This window comes from Cottoperca gobio, chromosome 19 (assembly GCF_900634415.1).
Source record: "Cottoperca gobio chromosome 19, fCotGob3.1, whole genome shotgun sequence".
Classification (NCBI taxonomy): Eukaryota; Metazoa; Chordata; class Actinopteri; order Perciformes; family Bovichtidae; genus Cottoperca; species Cottoperca gobio.
Genome location: NC_041373.1, coordinates 15,151,109 through 15,169,036, shown reverse-complemented (window position 1 = coordinate 15,169,036; position 17,928 = coordinate 15,151,109). Strand labels below are relative to the sequence as shown.

General features: G+C 45.9%; 1 protein-coding gene across 1 annotated transcript in view; it reads left to right on the top strand.

The window, feature by feature from the left end:
- capn15 (calpain 15) overlaps positions 1–17,928 on the top strand; it is a 29,594-nt gene that overhangs the window by 10,627 nt on the left and 1,039 nt on the right. Inside the window, 13 exon segments of the mRNA XM_029456843.1 lie at positions 1,350–1,650; positions 1,652–2,995; positions 8,548–8,756; positions 10,682–10,865; positions 11,753–11,976; positions 12,120–12,157; positions 12,160–12,244; positions 13,353–13,505; positions 15,109–15,270; positions 15,364–15,599; positions 15,719–15,837; positions 15,839–15,889; positions 16,815–16,993. Coding sequence (XP_029312703.1) covers positions 1,350–1,650; positions 1,652–2,995; positions 8,548–8,756; positions 10,682–10,865; positions 11,753–11,976; positions 12,120–12,157; positions 12,160–12,244; positions 13,353–13,505; positions 15,109–15,270; positions 15,364–15,599; positions 15,719–15,837; positions 15,839–15,889; positions 16,815–16,993 — 3,285 coding nt within the window.

The window sequence follows — 17,928 nt, the reverse complement described above, 5'->3', positions numbered from 1 at the left end:
GAAAAATAGGCACAGGGAGGTTTAACCACAAACCATACTTCCCCCATAAAAGCCTTTATGAAAGCCCAGGGGTCTATTTGTGGGGAACATTCTTGCCACCGAGATCAATGTGAAGAGCATTGCCGTATTCCAGCTCTTAGCACCTTACTCTCCACTACCCTACAATTCCCACATTACCATCCCTGTGTTACTGTTCACACATGAGCAGCTTGAGTGACAGTGACATTTATGCTCTTGTCCAGGCGGTAACCTCGTCCGTCCCTCGGGGCTGCCTCTCTGCAACACCCCCCCTGTTCTCTGGAGGTATCCAACTGTGCTGCTTCCCCTCCCAAAGGCCCTAATATATCCACTATCAATACACCAGATTGACTGAACTGCACCCACAGAATGACCTGTACGCACAAGTCAATCCATGATAACCGATTGCTTTAGCTTATTATCTGTCGCAGGTTGAAATCAACTGAGCACCCTGACTAGATAGATGACTAGATGGATGAATTGCTTCCTGAAATTGATTTGTTCCCATCTCCTCACATTTCCCTCTGCAATGTTTACACCGCTGACGTCCTGTTTAAAGATGTTGATCGAGGTTAAATCTAGATATAATGAATGATTTACCACTAAAGTGCTGCCAGAATTAATGGACTCATGCATTCAAAATTCTTTTAGGGAATTCATTTGTGCATTGGATTGACATGACCTTAATTTGCCCCCCCCGTCTACCCTGCATTAGCATTCGCCGAGTAAAGGAGAGAGATGTGTTAATATGAAGTGGAAGAGATCCCATGTGTTTTTTCCATTCTAATAAGTGTCAGTCAGCAGGACTGAAGGAACCCTTTTCCTTGGTATTCTGAGGCGATAGCAGCCTCCTCTCCTCTGGCTCCTCCTCTTTATGTGCTGTTTTCCTGACTCTAATCATGTGGCCATTGTGTATGGATTTACTGCCGTCAGAGCCCCCAGGAGAGAGATTTTGATTTTTCCCCTGCACTGGCTAATCTCTATTTTTCTTTTCTAATTCTGCCTGTCTCTCCTCCTCTTGCAGGCTCAGATATTGTTGCTGTCCTCTCTTAGATAATCACCTTAGTTGACTGGAAGCATGTATTCACTCTCTGGCTTTCTCATCATTTCTTATCTCTCACTCTTTCTGACCCCGTCTCGCTTCTACCTTTTTACTTTGCTCCACAGACACTTTGTTTAAACGTGGCTCAGAATATTAGTGGCTCAAATGATTGAACAGCGGCATACTTAATATGCATCTATTATTACTAAGCGATTGCTGTTGGCAGAATGTATTACTGACTCATTTGGTTGTTGAATTTGTTTTTGACTCATTGTTTTCTGTTTTCCAGCCACTCTCACTCTCCTGGCTCCATGGCAGCAGCAGTGCGAGGCAGTGAGTGGTCATGTGGACGCTGCACCTTCTTAAATTCCGGCGCAGCACCTCGCTGCTCCATCTGTGAGGCGCCACGCCAGAAACCCGACCTTAACCAAATCCTGCGGTTGAGCAGCACCGAGGAGCACCGCTGGGCCTGTCCCCGCTGTACGCTCAACAACCCCCAGGGATCTGGAGCCTGCTCCGTCTGCGGCTTCGGACCATCCCTTGCCACCAACACACCCCCTACAACCACCATAGCTGCCACTGCCAACGGCCCTCCCGTCTGCTCCTCCCGAACCCCCAACACCTACTGTCACCCCAACGATTCTACTTGAGCCCCATGGACAGCATCCAGCTAAGGAGGAAGTGCTGCGACGGTCTGAGAGCAACGGAGAGGTGTGCAGCCTGGAGGCGCAGCACTCGGGCTGGGCTTGCCCGCGCTGCACACTTCACAACACCCCCGTGGCTCTGTCATGCTCAGCCTGTGGTGGGCCCAGGAAACTGTCTTTGCCTAAAATCCCCCCTGAGTCACTGGTGGTGCCTGAGGTGCGCACACCTGTGCTTGGATTTCCTGTTCACACAGCAGGGGCTGCCCCGCTACTTATAGACCTAACAGATGACTCTCCTCCAGCCCCTCCCTGTGACCCTCAAGAACCTCCCCATGTCGCCTCTCAGCCCCTTCCCTCCCCTTTTACTTCCTTCTCCTCCCTCCAAAACAACCCTGTGCCTCGCAGCAGGAGAGAGGTGCCCCCTCCAGGCCGCCCACCAAACGCAGGCACCAACACGCCCAGCCCCACCTCTCCTTCAGCAGCCATTGTGCCACCACAGCCAGGCCCACAGCGGCCAGCCAAGCCCAAACATGCCCAACCCCAGGAACCTTCATACCCCAGCAAGCGCCTCAGTATCTTGGAGGAAGAAGATCCTTTGCACCACCCACTGACCCCTCATCTACCTGTTGTTTCATCAGCCGCCCCCACCTGGAAGTGCCCTAGTTGCTCCTTGCCCAACCCAGGTAGCTCGTGTAAGTGCGACAGCTGCCGCTCATCGCGGGCTGGTGCTGACCTTATTGATCTAGTAGGCTGTGAGTCGGTCCGATTTACCCCGGCCAGCCCCTCCAGCCCGGACTTTAGCACTTGGGCCTGCTCCAAGTGCACACTGCGCAACCCTACGGGTGCACCTAAGTGCTCGGCCTGTGGTTCTTCCAAGCTGCATGGCTTTCAGGAGCAGCAGGTGCCCCTGCCCCGCTGCTGTACACACTGTGGTGCTGCATCATGCTCCTGTACACCTTCCTCATCCTCCTCTGGTCATAAAACACGGAAACAGGCCCGGGGCTACCCTTCCTCCTCTTCTGCTATTGCTTCTTCTAGTTCCTCTTCCTCCTCCATCTCATCTAGCCTTCAGGAGAAGTTTGGACAGTGGAGCTGCCCAGCATGTACGCTGCTCAACGACCTCAAGGCCAAGAACTGTGCAGCATGCCACACACCGCAGCAGTACCTCACTCTTCGCAAGGTGGTTAAGCCTCTGAAGAGGAGGGAGAGCATGCATGTAGAGGCCCGTCGACGAAACGATGAGGGCGAGGCCAAGGAGCTTTGGGAGAACATAGTCAGCTTCTGCAGAGAGGTAAGAGAAAAGGTATTTGTAACTTGGAAACACAAAAAAACATCAACACTTACATGAAACCTGTGTCTTTGTGTGTCATTAGTTAATGATAAGGGCTTGGGGCTGTCTATTCTTATCACTTCGTAAGTATTGAATTTGCATCATCTTTGAAGGGTGAACAAGTGCAGCTTTGTCCAAGTTGCAAGTTTTCGTCCTCAGGGAGTTGACGTGGGTCATTCATCATCATGTGTTTCTTTATATCTGTACGTTTTTGTTAACTTTTCCTCTGAGAAGTCAAATTCAGCTTAGTTCAGTGTGCAATGCGTCACAGGGTGCAGATTGCCAATTCAGAGCACCGTTCCCTCATTGTAACTCCTCTTTTTGTTTTGTCGCTGGCATCGTTCCCATTCCCTCAATCTCTCTAATTTCAGTGAAATGCTAATAGGCTTTGTCATTGCCTCTGTTTGCACTTGCTTCGTTAGCTGAGTTTTAAACGACCAGCGGGTGAATCCTAGCCACTTAAATGAGCCGCGGATACAGAGTGCCTCATCCAGCACAGACTCTAAAACTCTAAAACTAAACTGTTTTAGGACCGTAACTCTTGTATCAGGCGTGCACTGATAAGCCTTTATCGTTTGTTCTTATTAGACTTCGCAGTGATTTTACTTTTCTTGAGTCAAACACTCAAAAACAACAATTCAAAAGTTCCTATTGTATTTAGGAAGATGTTATAAGTTATTATTCAGAATGTAATTTCCCTTTTTAACGTGAACCTCACTGCGTCAGGATCAGAAGAACTGTGATTCTTCTTAAACAGACTGTATTTTTTAATGCCAGATGTCAGATGGCAACAAGTTAGTGTTTTGAAAAGCAAAACTTAATTATGCTTTTTTTTAATTACGCACTTGTCTGTCGTAAATAATTACGCTTTTTTTTCTTTCTTTTTGTACCCTGCACAATCACCTCGAAATTTCATGTTCAAAGCTCAATTGCGTCATTTATCCCTGAGCCCTGATTGGTCTGATTCACAGCATCACAGCTGTTTGGAGACATTGGCTTCCCTAGCAACCGTATTCAGATGTGACGACCTTTTTTTATGTTGCTCCTTTTAATCACACCACTTCATGCTCACCTTCGCCGCAGTACTGAACCTTTTGTTCGGCCTGTATTATGTTGATATGCTACTCACGGCTGTCAAAAGGGTTCATTTTAGACGATCTGTGAAGATGAATGCTAATGAGACGAACCTGATGGGACTCAAACTAAACCTCCTGAAAAACGTGGGACTTGCAGAATCAAGAACTGCTCAGATTCGGGTCATTGTTGGGGCAGTATTATACTCTAAATGCATTCGGTTGTCTCGTTCACTACCCCATCCTGCCATGTTTACAATAGCATGAAGTGTGCTTTAGAATGCATTATTAATGACTTCTTTGAAAGTCACAGGGCTGATCGCTGCGAGCGTGGGAGGGAAGTTGGCTCAGTAGGAAGGAAAAGATCCCTCATCCCCACCTTCCCCTCGTCTTTTTCCTAATTTAAGAGCAACGGTTAAGCTAGTCTTTCTTTTATCATCTTTCCTTTTCTCCTTCAAATATTTTAGTCTCTCGCTGTGCACCTCTGCACTCTTCAAAGTGCTCTCCCGTCTTTATCTACTTTTTATCCCGTCTCCCTTCATCACATCTATCCTCACACGCTCGTCCTGGTTTTTTTTTTTTTTTTTTACCCCATCCTCTGCTAATATCTAAAAAATATTCTCTCCCCTCGTCATCCAACACACCCCCAATTCCAACCTCTCCACACGACTGCACTCAATTCTCCAGTAAAAGCAGTCTATGAGTGTGTGTGTGTGTGTGTGTGTGTGTGTGTGTGTGTGTGTACGTGCTAAGGTGAACACAGAGGCTGGCCTATTTATAGCAGCAGAGCTGGAGAGGAGAGGAGCAGAAATGAGCTGCTTCCCTATAGTGAATGTAATCACTAACAGCATCAAGTGCTGCCGCTCGGTTTTAGGGGTCACAGCGTTGAACCGGGATAGAGTTGGTGAGCAAGAGGAGCTAGTCTTTCTAATCTGGCACTGTCAAAGGTATTAACACTTGGCAAGCACCAAAACACCAGTGGTTAAAATGTAATAATGTTTAAAGCTTGTGTTTTACCCTGTTACACGGCGAATGGGCAGTCTGAGCACACAGTGGAGCTTTCAGGCTTATTTTATATTTGTTTAGTTCAGTTTTTCTTATTAGACTTGTTGGATTATAGCAGATGAAATATAGTCAAGAGTTTGTCCAGATTGCTGCAATCAATAAAGACCAAAACTAGAGCCGGCGTCATGGTGTAAGAAATATTCTTCTCTCTTCAGTCTTCTAGTCTTTTTCTTTTGCCTCCTTGCCTTTCTACTCTCCTTGATTGGTTTTGAGAGCGAGAGGTGTGTGTGCTTGGTGCCAGTGCCCCAGAGCGTGTCCGCTTACTCACTATGCCAGACGAGTAAACGCTACTAACAGCCATCAGCGCCGCTTGTGAACTGTAAAACCCAGCATGGCTGGAGCTGGTTCCTCTGTTCCCTCTCCATGTCACCCTCTGGGAGAGCAACAAAAATATGCTACATGGCAACAGATTGACTTTGATTTGTTTGATTTTCCTTCTTTACAACGCTCTTGACACTAGTTGTCGCTTGGATCTTTGCCACACTTAGGATTTTATCTGGGGGTTTAGGTTTTTTTTTTGCATGTTGGATCGTGAGTTCTGACTGCCTGCAGTGACACGTTTTCACTTCCTGTGACAGAGTTGTACCTACCAGGCTGTTCTGGGACGCTTTTAGTTTTTGGGTCTAATATGTGTGGCACTTTGAAATCCAGCTCTATACTTCCTTGTCACCACATTTTCACAGATCAATAGGTTGTAAAACGTAGATATCTAGCTACACGCTTACGGGCCTCAAAAAAAAAAAGGCCTCTCATGTGTCAGTTCTGTAGACTGAGAGGTGGCGGGAGGGCAGCACGTGTGTTCTTAGCTCAGCTGAATTGGCTCATTGCGGTCTAGTTTGCATGCTGGCATGTACCCAGTGATAGAATCAGAGACCGCAGCACCAGGTTCACTTGAAGAGGACAGACAGCTAGACTTACGTTGGCAGACGTCACAACTCCCCAACCTGTCGAACGTGGAAAATGCTTTTGTGTGCGTGCACGTTATTCACACTTCTAATGTTGTATCTTATTTCAAACAGGCTATAATCCATTACTATGTACTCTGGGATCTGCTTGTTTGTGAGGGACTGCTTGGCAAAATTAATGCATTTGCAATTCTTTGTTCTGGTCCGCATATCAATTTAGGTTCTCGTTCAATGTTGTCCCGCCTCGTTGTAGCTGAAGGAGAATTGGTGAACTTACATCAAAGAGAAGGAGGCAGGTACCAGACACCTGCCACCTTCTCTCTGATGTAAGCTCACCAATGGCTGGAAATAGGCCGATCTCTGTGGTTAAATGTCATGTCAGCATTAATGCGTCATATTTAGGCCAAAAGCTCTTGAATAAACATTATAGCTCATAGGAAACCCCGGGCTGCAGCAGACCTGCTGCTTGTCATGCTCTTCAAATGACTGGGGATAATGCGCTCTAATATGTTCACGATATGAGAGATTAGTGCAACAGTACCTTCTCGTTATTGCAGCTAACGTGTATCAATCCTTCAGAAGAACTAACAGGATTGTCATTGATCTTCTTAGCAACTCAAACGATGTTTGTGTAATATTGTTTAGATTAGATCAATGCAGCATTTCTGTGCTTGTTTGGAGCAGTTTAGTCGTGTTTATGTTATCTGCACACTGTGCTTTGAGTTGCTTACATTTCCCGACGGGGACATTCATCCTATTTCACATTAGTTAGAAGTTCAGGGTCCAAAGCTTTTCCCTCCACCTCTGTGGTAAAATCCACATCGCCTCTAAGCCCACACAATAAAAGCCAGCACGAGGGTCATACATAAGCCAGTGAGTTACAGAATCGGTAAGCTACATGGAGACCTCGGATGGCCGGGGTGGTGAGGCGGTGTTGAAAGTGATTCTGTCCGGTAGCTAATGCTGCCTCGAGACCACCGAATTGGATTGTGGGGATGGCGGCTAATCAATTCGCTTCACTGCGAGCCACCCGTCGGGTGCCCACATCACATCCCCTGCCTGCCGCAACACGACTGACCTAGCCCACTTCTGACACCACAAATAGGACACCGGATACGGTTAGCGTGCAGCTGTTGGCCCTCTCGGGTTTGTGTACAGGAGAGTTTTAGATGGATAGTGTGTCAGATTGGGTGTCTGGATCGTTTTTTTTTTTTGTCCCGTGTACAGTAGTCACGCAGCTACATTTCAGAGTCGAGCTTCAGAGTGTTAAAAACCCAGTGTGTCATTTTAAATGCTCGCTGCTCTGCGGGGAATGTGTCAGAAGTGAGGCGTTTGAAATGTTTCAAAGTGACTGGCATATGTGTCCTGTATCCTGGCTGCTACACGTGCCACATTAGGTCTCCTGCTGTGCAGATGTGTGATGCCACACTAACGGTGTGCACGTAATTCCTCCTGCCACATGACTAAATGTGGGAGGCAGGAGTTTGTCCTCGTTCCACCTGGAATCCAAGGCTCGTGCAGCGGCCTGTAGTGTCCTGTATGAATCATCATCCACCTGCAAAATATGTCAAATTAGAAATGCCGGGAAGAGATTAACACTTAGTCCTCAAAGCTCCAAGTGTCCTTCAGGATTGAATTCTGTGTATGAAAAGCTTTACTTTGAAGTCATCAGCTCCTGTGGGCATGCTGGTTAGTGAAGAGCACAGACTTGCCAGGAAGCTTAAAAAAAGTTATTTATTTGTAATTCTCAAGTTCATTTTCATACAACTAGACAAATCATTAACCTCTACCTACCAACGTTTTGTACTTCTCGAGGAAAGTACTTCAGAATACCGTGGAGTCTAATTATGGAATACAAACTCGCTCATTGACTGAATATGTCTTTTGTCTTTATGCAATATGAGAATCAGAAGTACTTTGATGTGAAACATATTTGTCTTGAATAATCTTTTTACCCATTATCTATAGCAGCCTTCCTTTCAAAAATATGTGATTCTCCATGTACATATTTATATCCAGAATCAAGAAATGTGTTTTCAACATAATTCAACATAATTATATATATATATATATATATTTATTTATTGTTATTTTATTTATATATATATATATTATTTATTTATTTATTTATTTATTTATTTATTTATTCATTTATATATTATTTATTTATTTATTTATTTATTTATTTATTTTTATTTATTTATTTATTTATATATATTTATATATATTTATATTTATTTATTTATATAGGCTATTTTTAATTTATTTTAGAGAATACCCAGTAGTAGTTCTACCTCACCTGCACATGTAATTTATTTCGATTTTCTTTTTAAAATGTGCAATAAAAACATAAAATAAGTGTCTGACTGATGTTTAATCTTTTCTCTTATGGAATTCATGTTGAAAGTATTGGAGCCGGTTCAGTCGTCTCACTTTCCCTCTCCGCTATCTCCCTCTCGTCCCCGTACAGAACTCTGTGAACTTTGTGGATGACAGTTTCCCCCCGGGACCTCGCTCCGTGGGCTTCCCCGAGGGCGACAGCGTCCAGCAGCGTATCAAAAAGTGGCTCCGCCCCCACGAGATCAACTGCAGCAACTTCAAAGACCGAGGCGTCAAGTGGTCCGTCTTCCGCACGCCACGGCCCTCTGACATCCTGCAAGGCCTGCTCGGAAACTGCTGGTGAGCCGTCAGAACCGCACGGGTCACTAATCAGTCCGATAACCTGGAACAATCGAGACACATTTACAAATATGTTTTTAAGGAAATCTGCCCAGATTTTATGCTTTAACCTTGGAAAAACAAGAATAGCCAAAGATCCCCAAAGTAAAAGAAAACGCTTCATTCCAGTAAGTCCTTGTGAAAGGTCAGAGGAATACAAAACAGATAATATTTCATGTCTGCTTTAATATTTTAGCCTGAAGCTAGCGGAGAGAGATGGGCAGTGAAACAGTAAGTCGAGAAGTAGAAAGCGAGAAACTGAAAGATTTGGTGGAGGAAAAATAAAGAAGGCAAGTATTAAATGAACGAGGAAGCAGGGCGTAGGTGGACAGATGTACAGATAATCCTGACGGAGAGATTATTCACGGGAATGTGAGTCTGGACACGGGATTTATCTCCCCCGGAGATCTCCTTGTTCTGTGTGTCCTCTGGGGGGGTGGGTGTGTGTGTGTGTGTGTGTGTGTGTGTGTGTTACCATCCACACCATCAACATTCACAAAGTTGCAACTTTTCGCTTCATCTCTCCAGCACGCAGCTTATCAAAAATAACCCTCCCCAGAGCCGAATCCTCTCACTCGCGACAGGATGTAACCCTAATTCTTCTCTCTCACTCACTCACACACACACACTCTCTCTCTCTCTCTCTCTCTCTCTCTCTCTCTCTCTCTCTCTCTCTCTCTCTCTCTCTCTCTAACACACACACTCTCTCTCTCTCTCTCTCTCTCTCTCAAATCTACACACACACACTCTCTCTCCTCTCTCTCTCTCTCTCTCTCTCTCTCTCTCTCTCTCTCTCTCTCTCTCTCTCTCTCTCTCTCTCTCTCTCAAACACACACACACACAAACATTGTCCTGTTATAAACCAACACACAGCTCCTCTCAGCCAGCCAATGACAGCAGAAGAAAGCAGTGCCCGTCAGCCCTTGTCCTTGAGTACAAGCTGACATTAGAGTCACATTATGACACGGCTAATTGGATTTTCCTTTTTGATTCTTTGCAGCCGATTGGTTTTTCATCAGCGGCTGAATGGGCTGATCGGCCTCACTCGGCTGCCACTTGAACAGATGGGATATTATAGCTTTAATAATACACGTTTCCAACCCCACACAAAGGAGTCGCACACTGCTGCACTAACACACATCGATACTGTAGATATAGTGGCAAAAGTAGTTTGGTAAATCTTAGTTATGCCTTTTAATATAGGGAGTCAGTACACTGTAACATCAGCAGCGTACAAAGAGACATATTTTAAGCTCATTGTCCCAAAAACTTCAAGTGTTTGTAGCCATTTCATCAGCGTTGTGTGATCTCGTTCCACACTTTTAGATGAACTAATGTTCACTTTAAAATATATTCCTTTTAAGTCGGATCCTCGCGTCCCCGGCCGTGTTTCTCTTGCGTGAGGAATTAGCATTTTCTGATGTATCCGGACTTTTGATTAACTAATTTCTTTTTGCAAGCTAATTAGGAGAGGCGAGCCAGTTAGTCTGTGCTGCAGGGTGAATCAACAGTAATGGTGAGGCAACCAGAAGGCATAGAAGCTTGACTCATCAAATGTGATTGATTTTCAATGAGGGCAAATTATGTTAAAATAAAGGATGTTTTTAAATGTACAATCTCACGGCTGCTTGTCGGTCTGTTCCTTCTGTGTTCTTTTCTCCCATGGCGGTCGATATTCTTTACCCTTGCTTGTCTTTTCCACTAAAGCGGGCTTCCATTCAGCCGTTCACCTGTCCGTCACAATCAGCTGATCATTTACGTCTTTTCATTTCCATTTGTTTCGCTGCTTGATTCCTTTTGTTTCAGTCACATCCTCTCGTTCCCCCATCTGTCCTTCCTGATCCGACGTTTCATTTTCCGATTCATTGAGTTTTATCCCTCTCCAGGTTCCTGAGTGCGCTGGCGGTGCTGGCGGAGCGTCCAGAGCTGGTGGAGAGAGTGATGATCACCAGGACTATCTGCCAGGAGGGGGCCTACCAGGTTCGGTTATGTAAAGACGGGACGTGGACGACGGTGCTGGTGGACGACATGCTGCCCTGCGACGACTATGGCTACCTCCTCTTCTCCCAGGTCAGGAAAGGAAAGCGGGCGGAGGGGAGGGATTTAAGGGAAGAAATGATGAATGAGAAAAAAAGATTCTCATTGATATTCAATGAAGAAGAAACACTATTAATGTCAAAGGTTGAATGGACACTGCAGAACGGCTGGATGAGGATTCTGCTCATGTAATGTTTGTCCTCTTCCAGGTCATAGAGGTCAGAGAAGATTGATATTAAATACACGCAGCAAACCAAAACAATATGCTGACACGTGCGGACCGTGCAGAGTACTCGCCCTCTGACATGACTTTTATATTCACTCGCACCACATTGTGACCCTTAAAGGGGAACTCCCCACATCAAAGTGTGTCAACAGGTGTTGGGGCATACTACTGCTTATGTGAAAACAAAGTTGGTTAAAGCTTTTCGTAAGCAGGGAAACCGTAAGTTGCTTTTTGTTTGAGCCTCGTTTATGGGGTTGCAGCCCAACATTAGTGTAACCTTAACTTCCTAATATAACTTCTCTCTCTCTCTGGGGAGACATACTTTAATGCGTAATATACCTGATCTATATAACGTTGTTGATACTACCTGGCACTGCCTACCTTAGATCTAGAAGAAGACGAGGAGAGGAAAGAAACCGGTAATAGTAAAGACGTTGGGTTGGGCAGGTCAAAGTTACTCCCTTCTCCATGGTGACTTGGCATGTACGAAATGCTGGGAAAAAAATAATCACAGAGCGCTGTTCTCTGTGTGGGGATTATAAGATACAAAAGCGTTTGAGTTACAGCCTACAGGTTCAGAGCCAACACCTCAAAACAAGCCCCACAGCAAACACAACATCCTGTTACAAGTGAGCTACAAGTCATGACTCAGACGTGACTACATATTTCCTCCTTCTCTTTCCCATTATTCCAGGCCCAGAGGAAGCAGCTCTGGGTGGCGCTGATTGAGAAGGCTCTGGCCAAACTCCATGGCTCCTACTTTGCCCTGCAGGCAGGGCGTGCCATCGAGGGCCTGGCCACGCTGACGGGGGCTCCCTGTGACTCCCTAATGCTCCAGGTCAGCTCCACCAACCCTCGGGAGGAACTCATCGACACCGACCTCATCTGGGCCAAGATGCTCAGCTCCAAGGAGTACGGGTAAGAGAAGGGGTGCAGGGGTACGAAGGAACATTGTCCTTGCTGATTTTAACGTGCACTTTGGCGTTTGGCCTGTCGACTATTATACGAGTGGATTAAGGAATTACATTTGAAGTTGCTACTCTGTGTTCCGTGTCTGTTAGCTTTCTGATGGGTGCATCTTGCGGAGGAGGCAACATGAAGTAGACGACGTCGTCTATGAGTCTCTGGGTCTGCGGCCTCGACACGCCTATTCCATCCTGGACGTACGAGATGTCCAGGGTTACAGGTATGAAGGAATGTGAACCAGAGGGATAACCCCAGCCTTGTTCCAAATCTCTCAGAAACGGCGTTTAAATATTTAAAAATGGAGGCCATCACATCAACCTATTGGATCATAACATTATTCAGACTCCTGTGTTTCTTTGTTACTAGCTGAGAGTCTCACACTCTGGCTCCATATGCTTTTATCTTTTATTCAGGGGACATTTTGGCCCTCAGGCCTTTCTCAAGATCAACAATCAGCAACTAACAGGAAAGGGGAAACGCATCACATCTCTATAAATGCCATTCCTCTTACAAAATCCTTATCTGAGTTGTCTCCCGGCTGAAACTTTACCCTTTTGAATTCCTCCTTCTCCGTCTACGTCTCTCATTCATGACTGTGGTTGATTTCATCCTAACCGATGAATCATGCAGAAGGTTTCACAGGCGCAGGATCGCAGGTCTGTTTCATGGAAAGAAACCATGTTTCAGATGTTGTTTACTCCATTAAAAAAACATATTTTATAAATAAGTATCATAGGTGTGGATTTGATTGAGCAGATGCACACTCTGTGAGGGCACTCCTCGAACGATTCGCGGGTAAATAGGGCAGAGGCGTGATGCCAATAGAGAGCAGGTGGACGCCTGTTCACTTTGATCAACATTGTGAATCCACACAATGGAGGCTCCTCCTGTCCGACCTGTGAGAGGAGGTCGAGAGTAGCCGTAAATCCCAGATGTAATTTGCTCAAGAGCTCCACACAACCACTTTAATTTACTGGCATAAAGCAATCTGAGTGGGAGATTGGGCCACAGCGCCTGATCTAAAACGAGTTGGAGTCCTCCTGCGAGGAGCCAGAGGAGATGAAAAGCAGCTTTGGAAACGGCTATTCACCTTTTTTTGGGAAGAGGGGACTCTCCAATATGGTTTTCCATTATAGCTCCCGGGTTTCTCTCTGTAGGGAGGAGGCAGTAAAATGAAATGGGTTGTTAAAAAGTAGGCAATGATCCATAAGAGGAGCAATTTGAGTCTGCAGAGACGGGCGATACGGTGTTGACTGAACGCTGTTGTCACTTTAACTGGATCCTGCATTTCCTTCCTCAACAACTCTCACTCTTTGGCCACGCTCCAGGTTGCTGCGGCTGCGTAACCCGTGGGGTCGCTTCTCGTGGAACGGAAACTGGTCGGACGAGTGGACAGACTGGCCGCAGCACCTGCGTCACGAGCTGATGGCTCACGGCAGCAGTGAAGGCGTCTTCTGGATGGAGTACAGCGACTTTATAAAGTGAGTGTTAACGAAGAGATTGCATTTTAGTAGTAATAGAGTACATCTAATCTGTCTCCTCCAGGACCTCAGTGACATCACATCATTCTCTCCCAGTTGACCTTTCTTCCCCCTAGTGGCCACCAGGAGGCATGGCAGCATCTAAACTCGACACTGAATCATAATATTGCGGCGTCATCATCGCTGTGATTTCTTTTAATTTGCTTTGTACTTTTCCAAGGTGACTGATTCACTGCGCCCACATGATGGATGCACGGATTCTTCTCCTGCTAATTAATTTGAGCAATGGTGGCTGCGGCTGCTAACGCTACACGACGGCCACTGTTAGTGAAATGCTTGACTTTCGCTGTTTAGAGGAGCAAATATCAAAGCTTTTGTTGTGGCTGTGGTTGATGGAGATTTGGCAGGCGGAGGCTTTTCACTTGTAATGGCTCTCAGGATTAATCCAATATGACAAAACACACAGCGTCAAGTGTTGACGGGTGTTTTTCTAGCGGTTCTTCCGTGTGTTTTTACGCGTGACCATTTTCATTGGCCCCCGTGACCTTGTGGAGGTTCGTAAAATACTGTTGACTCTGACAGCTTGATTTGAAAAAGAAATCTGAAACACAACAGGGAGGGATTTGTCGCTTAGGACTGTCTGAACCTGAATTACAGCCGAAGGTGTACATAAAGTAAAGTTTGAACAGAATCTGTGTTGCTGCCAACAAAGACATTTCACTAAGTGTTTATATGTTGTGTAAATAACCAGATTTTACCTCGTGAACGGGACTGCACTTTCTCTTACTGTCGGCAAACTATCTGATGGATGTTGTCACAAAGTCCAACAGGTTAGTCGGTTCACCTGAAGATGAACGAGGGGTCAATGTGGCCGTCCACCAAAATGTGTGTGTGACCTAGAGAAGACCAGAATCCCATCTGTCTTCTGACTGTTTGTTGTTTTTTCTCTGACGGATAAATAACATCTGCTCTGTGCGAGATGACAAACCTACAGCGCTTCACCTTGAGTCAGTGTGGGAGAAGTGGTCGGCTTGTTGGACAAATATGAAAGCCCTTTACACGGGACTCAAGTGGACTTATGGATGCTGACGTTGATTATTAATAACACTTCAGAAACATTATTTCACTAAGAGCTAAGTTCTCAGAAACAAAAGATTTTGAACGGCAGACACATTTATTTCCAGTGATCAAAGCCGACTGCTGAAACTCTTTCCTTCCTCTATTCTTCCCGAATGTCAAGAAGACAAAAGTAAGATGTGAGTCGGTTGTCAGTGCGAGGTTAGGAAGTGATGAAACAATGAAAAACAGACTGAAAGTGAGGACGAGAGCGTCTCTCGGGGCATCCGTCTTTGAAGGAGGAGGTCTGATAAGTTAGTAAGGTAAATGGTGTTTGTACAGCAGCATCCTCGCAGGCTATGCTAATGTTTAAGAGTTCCTTGTGATGCATACAAATAGACTCGGCTCATGACAGGAGGTGAGCAGCCGGTCAAACTGTTGATGTCTCAGAAGAGCGGGTCCTTGTGCATGACTGTATATGTGTATATACAGTGTATATATATATATATATATTCTAAAGAAGTCTCTCATCCATCTCCTCCCACAGGTACTTTGACTCGGTGGATATCTGTAAGATCTACTCTGACTGGCAGGAGGTGAGGCTACAGGGCTGCTTCCCCAGCAGGGCCAGCGGGCCGGTCACCGTCACCTCCCTCACCGTGCTGGAGAGGACGGCGTTGGAGTTTGCTCTCTTCCAAGAGGGAAGCAGGTGAATGAGACTCTTTTAGTTCGAGTTTTTTTTTTTTGTTCCATCCCCTACCTTTCTTCACGCTCACCCTGTTCGTCCCCTCTCCCTTTCCAGGCGTTCGGACACAGCCGACAGCCACCTGCTGGACCTGTGCATCATGGTGTTTCGTGCCTCCTTCGGCAGCGGCAACAAGCTGACTCTGGGCCGCCTGCTGGCCCACAGCAAGCGAGCGGTGAAGAAGTTCGTCGGCTGCGACGAGATGCTGGAGCCGGGGGAGTACGCTGTCGTCTGCTGCGCCTTCAACCACTGGCAGATGAACGACAGCGGGACGGGGAGTCCACCCACGCCCAGTAGGTGTACAGATACAATATGCACGAGCAAAGCTGTTGTTGCTGTTTGCTGCTTGTGATTGTTTACTCCGTAACCCTGTTTACCATGCAGTGGTTTGAAGCATTTTTCTGTCCCGCAGTCTCCAGTCCTACCAGCAGACCAGCACGGCGGCCCAGCCACGACTTCCCGGGCTACATCCTCGCCATCTACAGCTCGAGACAGGTGATGGTGGAGCAGGTGGAGGCGGTGGCCACCACAGCTGGCCGACGCCATCATCCTCCTCACGGAGAACAAAGGGGAAAGACACGAGGTGAGACACGTGTATGCACTCGCCTGAGAACAAGAGAATAAGCGCACTCGTCTCTGTCCTCCGTCTCCCTGTCGCACACACACACACACACACGCGCACACACACACAAAAACACGCACACGGTTTGAGTATAATGCTTGTCATGCCAGAGAACGCTTGCAACTCTGTAAGGCACTTGGAGATAACACTTCAGATTTCCTTAGCAGAGACCCGAATTGTATTCTACTTTTACACATGCAAGTAGGTGCACATTATCTCTATCACACACACACACACACACACACACACACACACACACACACACACACACACACACACAGCCACTCACACCCAAGGAAGCAGATTATTCTGGCTCTCCTGAAAGTGCTGTCACGTTGGCTGGTATTTTAAAGGATGACGGAGCTTTTTAAACACTTGAGATCATCTTTGTTAAATCATTCAGCGCTTCAGGAATCCAGCGCACACAGTAGGTGGGCCGAGCATTTTTCAGCTATCATGAAACAAGAGATTAGTATTTTGAGCACATACATGTGTTGCTGACACTTATTAGGTGCAGTGGGATTACTGGGTGCTGTTACTGGTCCATTGGACAGCAGCTTAATGACAGCAGCTAAAGCAGTTTAGCTGCACTTTGTTACAATTACATGCCCCGACAGAGAGATCAGCAGCCACTGCGTGAGAGATGAAAGTCATCTCGCCTACAGAGAGTTGCTAATGTGCAAATGCCGTCTTAAAAACACTTTAGTAATGTACCTTCTGTGACGCAACTACATAATAGTTTGATATTTTTCAGCCATATGTCCATCAAAACACCTTCTCTCTAAGTTAGTTAGTAGACCAGAATGCATTGCTGCCACAAGGTCAGTTGTGTTGAGGAAAACACTTTCCGTCATGCTGAAGAACTTGTTTCCACGTGTGCTCTCAGGGCCGCGAGGGCATGACGTGCTACTACCTGACCCACGGCTGGGCAGGGCTCATCGTGGTGGTGGAGAACCGCCATCCCAAATACTACCTCCACGTCTCCTGTGACTGCACTGACAGCTTCAACGTGGTGTCCACGCGCGGCAGCCTCAAGACCATCGACAGCGTACCCCCTTTGCACAGGTACACACACACACACACACACACACACACACACACACACACACTATTCTCTCTCTCTCTCTTCCTCACAGACACACAACTCTTCAAAGTATTTTTTAATCGAGCTATATTTCACCTTGGAAGAATAAAAAGCCTGAATAGATTGCAAGTGAAGAGATTAAATGCTTTGGGAACATTTGGTACAGGTGCAGCAAACATCCACCCATTTAGAAGATTATATCTGCGCACACATACTCACTTCTACACGCAGCAGCGATCCCAGGCGGTTAGCGCTCCGTGTTTCTTAATAATCTACTCCAGGCTGGTCTCAGCGCAGTTATAACTGCTGCTGTTTTCTGTCGGTCCCCATTGTTCTCTGCACATTAAAGCCGACGATCTTAAAACACCTAAAAAATATTGCACGCTTCTATTTTATTGAATATTTAATTTTACTTACTTTTTATGTGCTCTAGATAATTCTTGTATTTTATTGTTTTTGTATTTATTATTATGTTTTTAAAAAGGTGCAAAACAAATGAAATTATTGCGTAACATACATCTTACTTACACACCTGTGCAACGCAGCACAACGGAGCCGCTCACACCTCATTGGGTTCATCTGAACTCAGGTTCTTTGGGACTGTATGCATGTGTCGGCAGTACAGACGCATAACGGAGCACAGTAATGTACATTTACGAGCTAATCTCCTCAAAATGATGTCCCACATAATGGGAAACTGTAAAACGTCACCATGCATGAGGATCATGTCTTTTAATGTCATTTTCTTATCTAACAAGAACATAATCAGTTCACTTAATGAAAACACTCTGCTGCAATATCACAGTCTTATATTCTGATGTTCTCACCTTCTTACTATTACACAATCAGTTCACCGGCCAAAAGCATTTAGATGCGAGGTAGTCCTATTCAGGGTTTTTTACTTCAGTGTACTCCG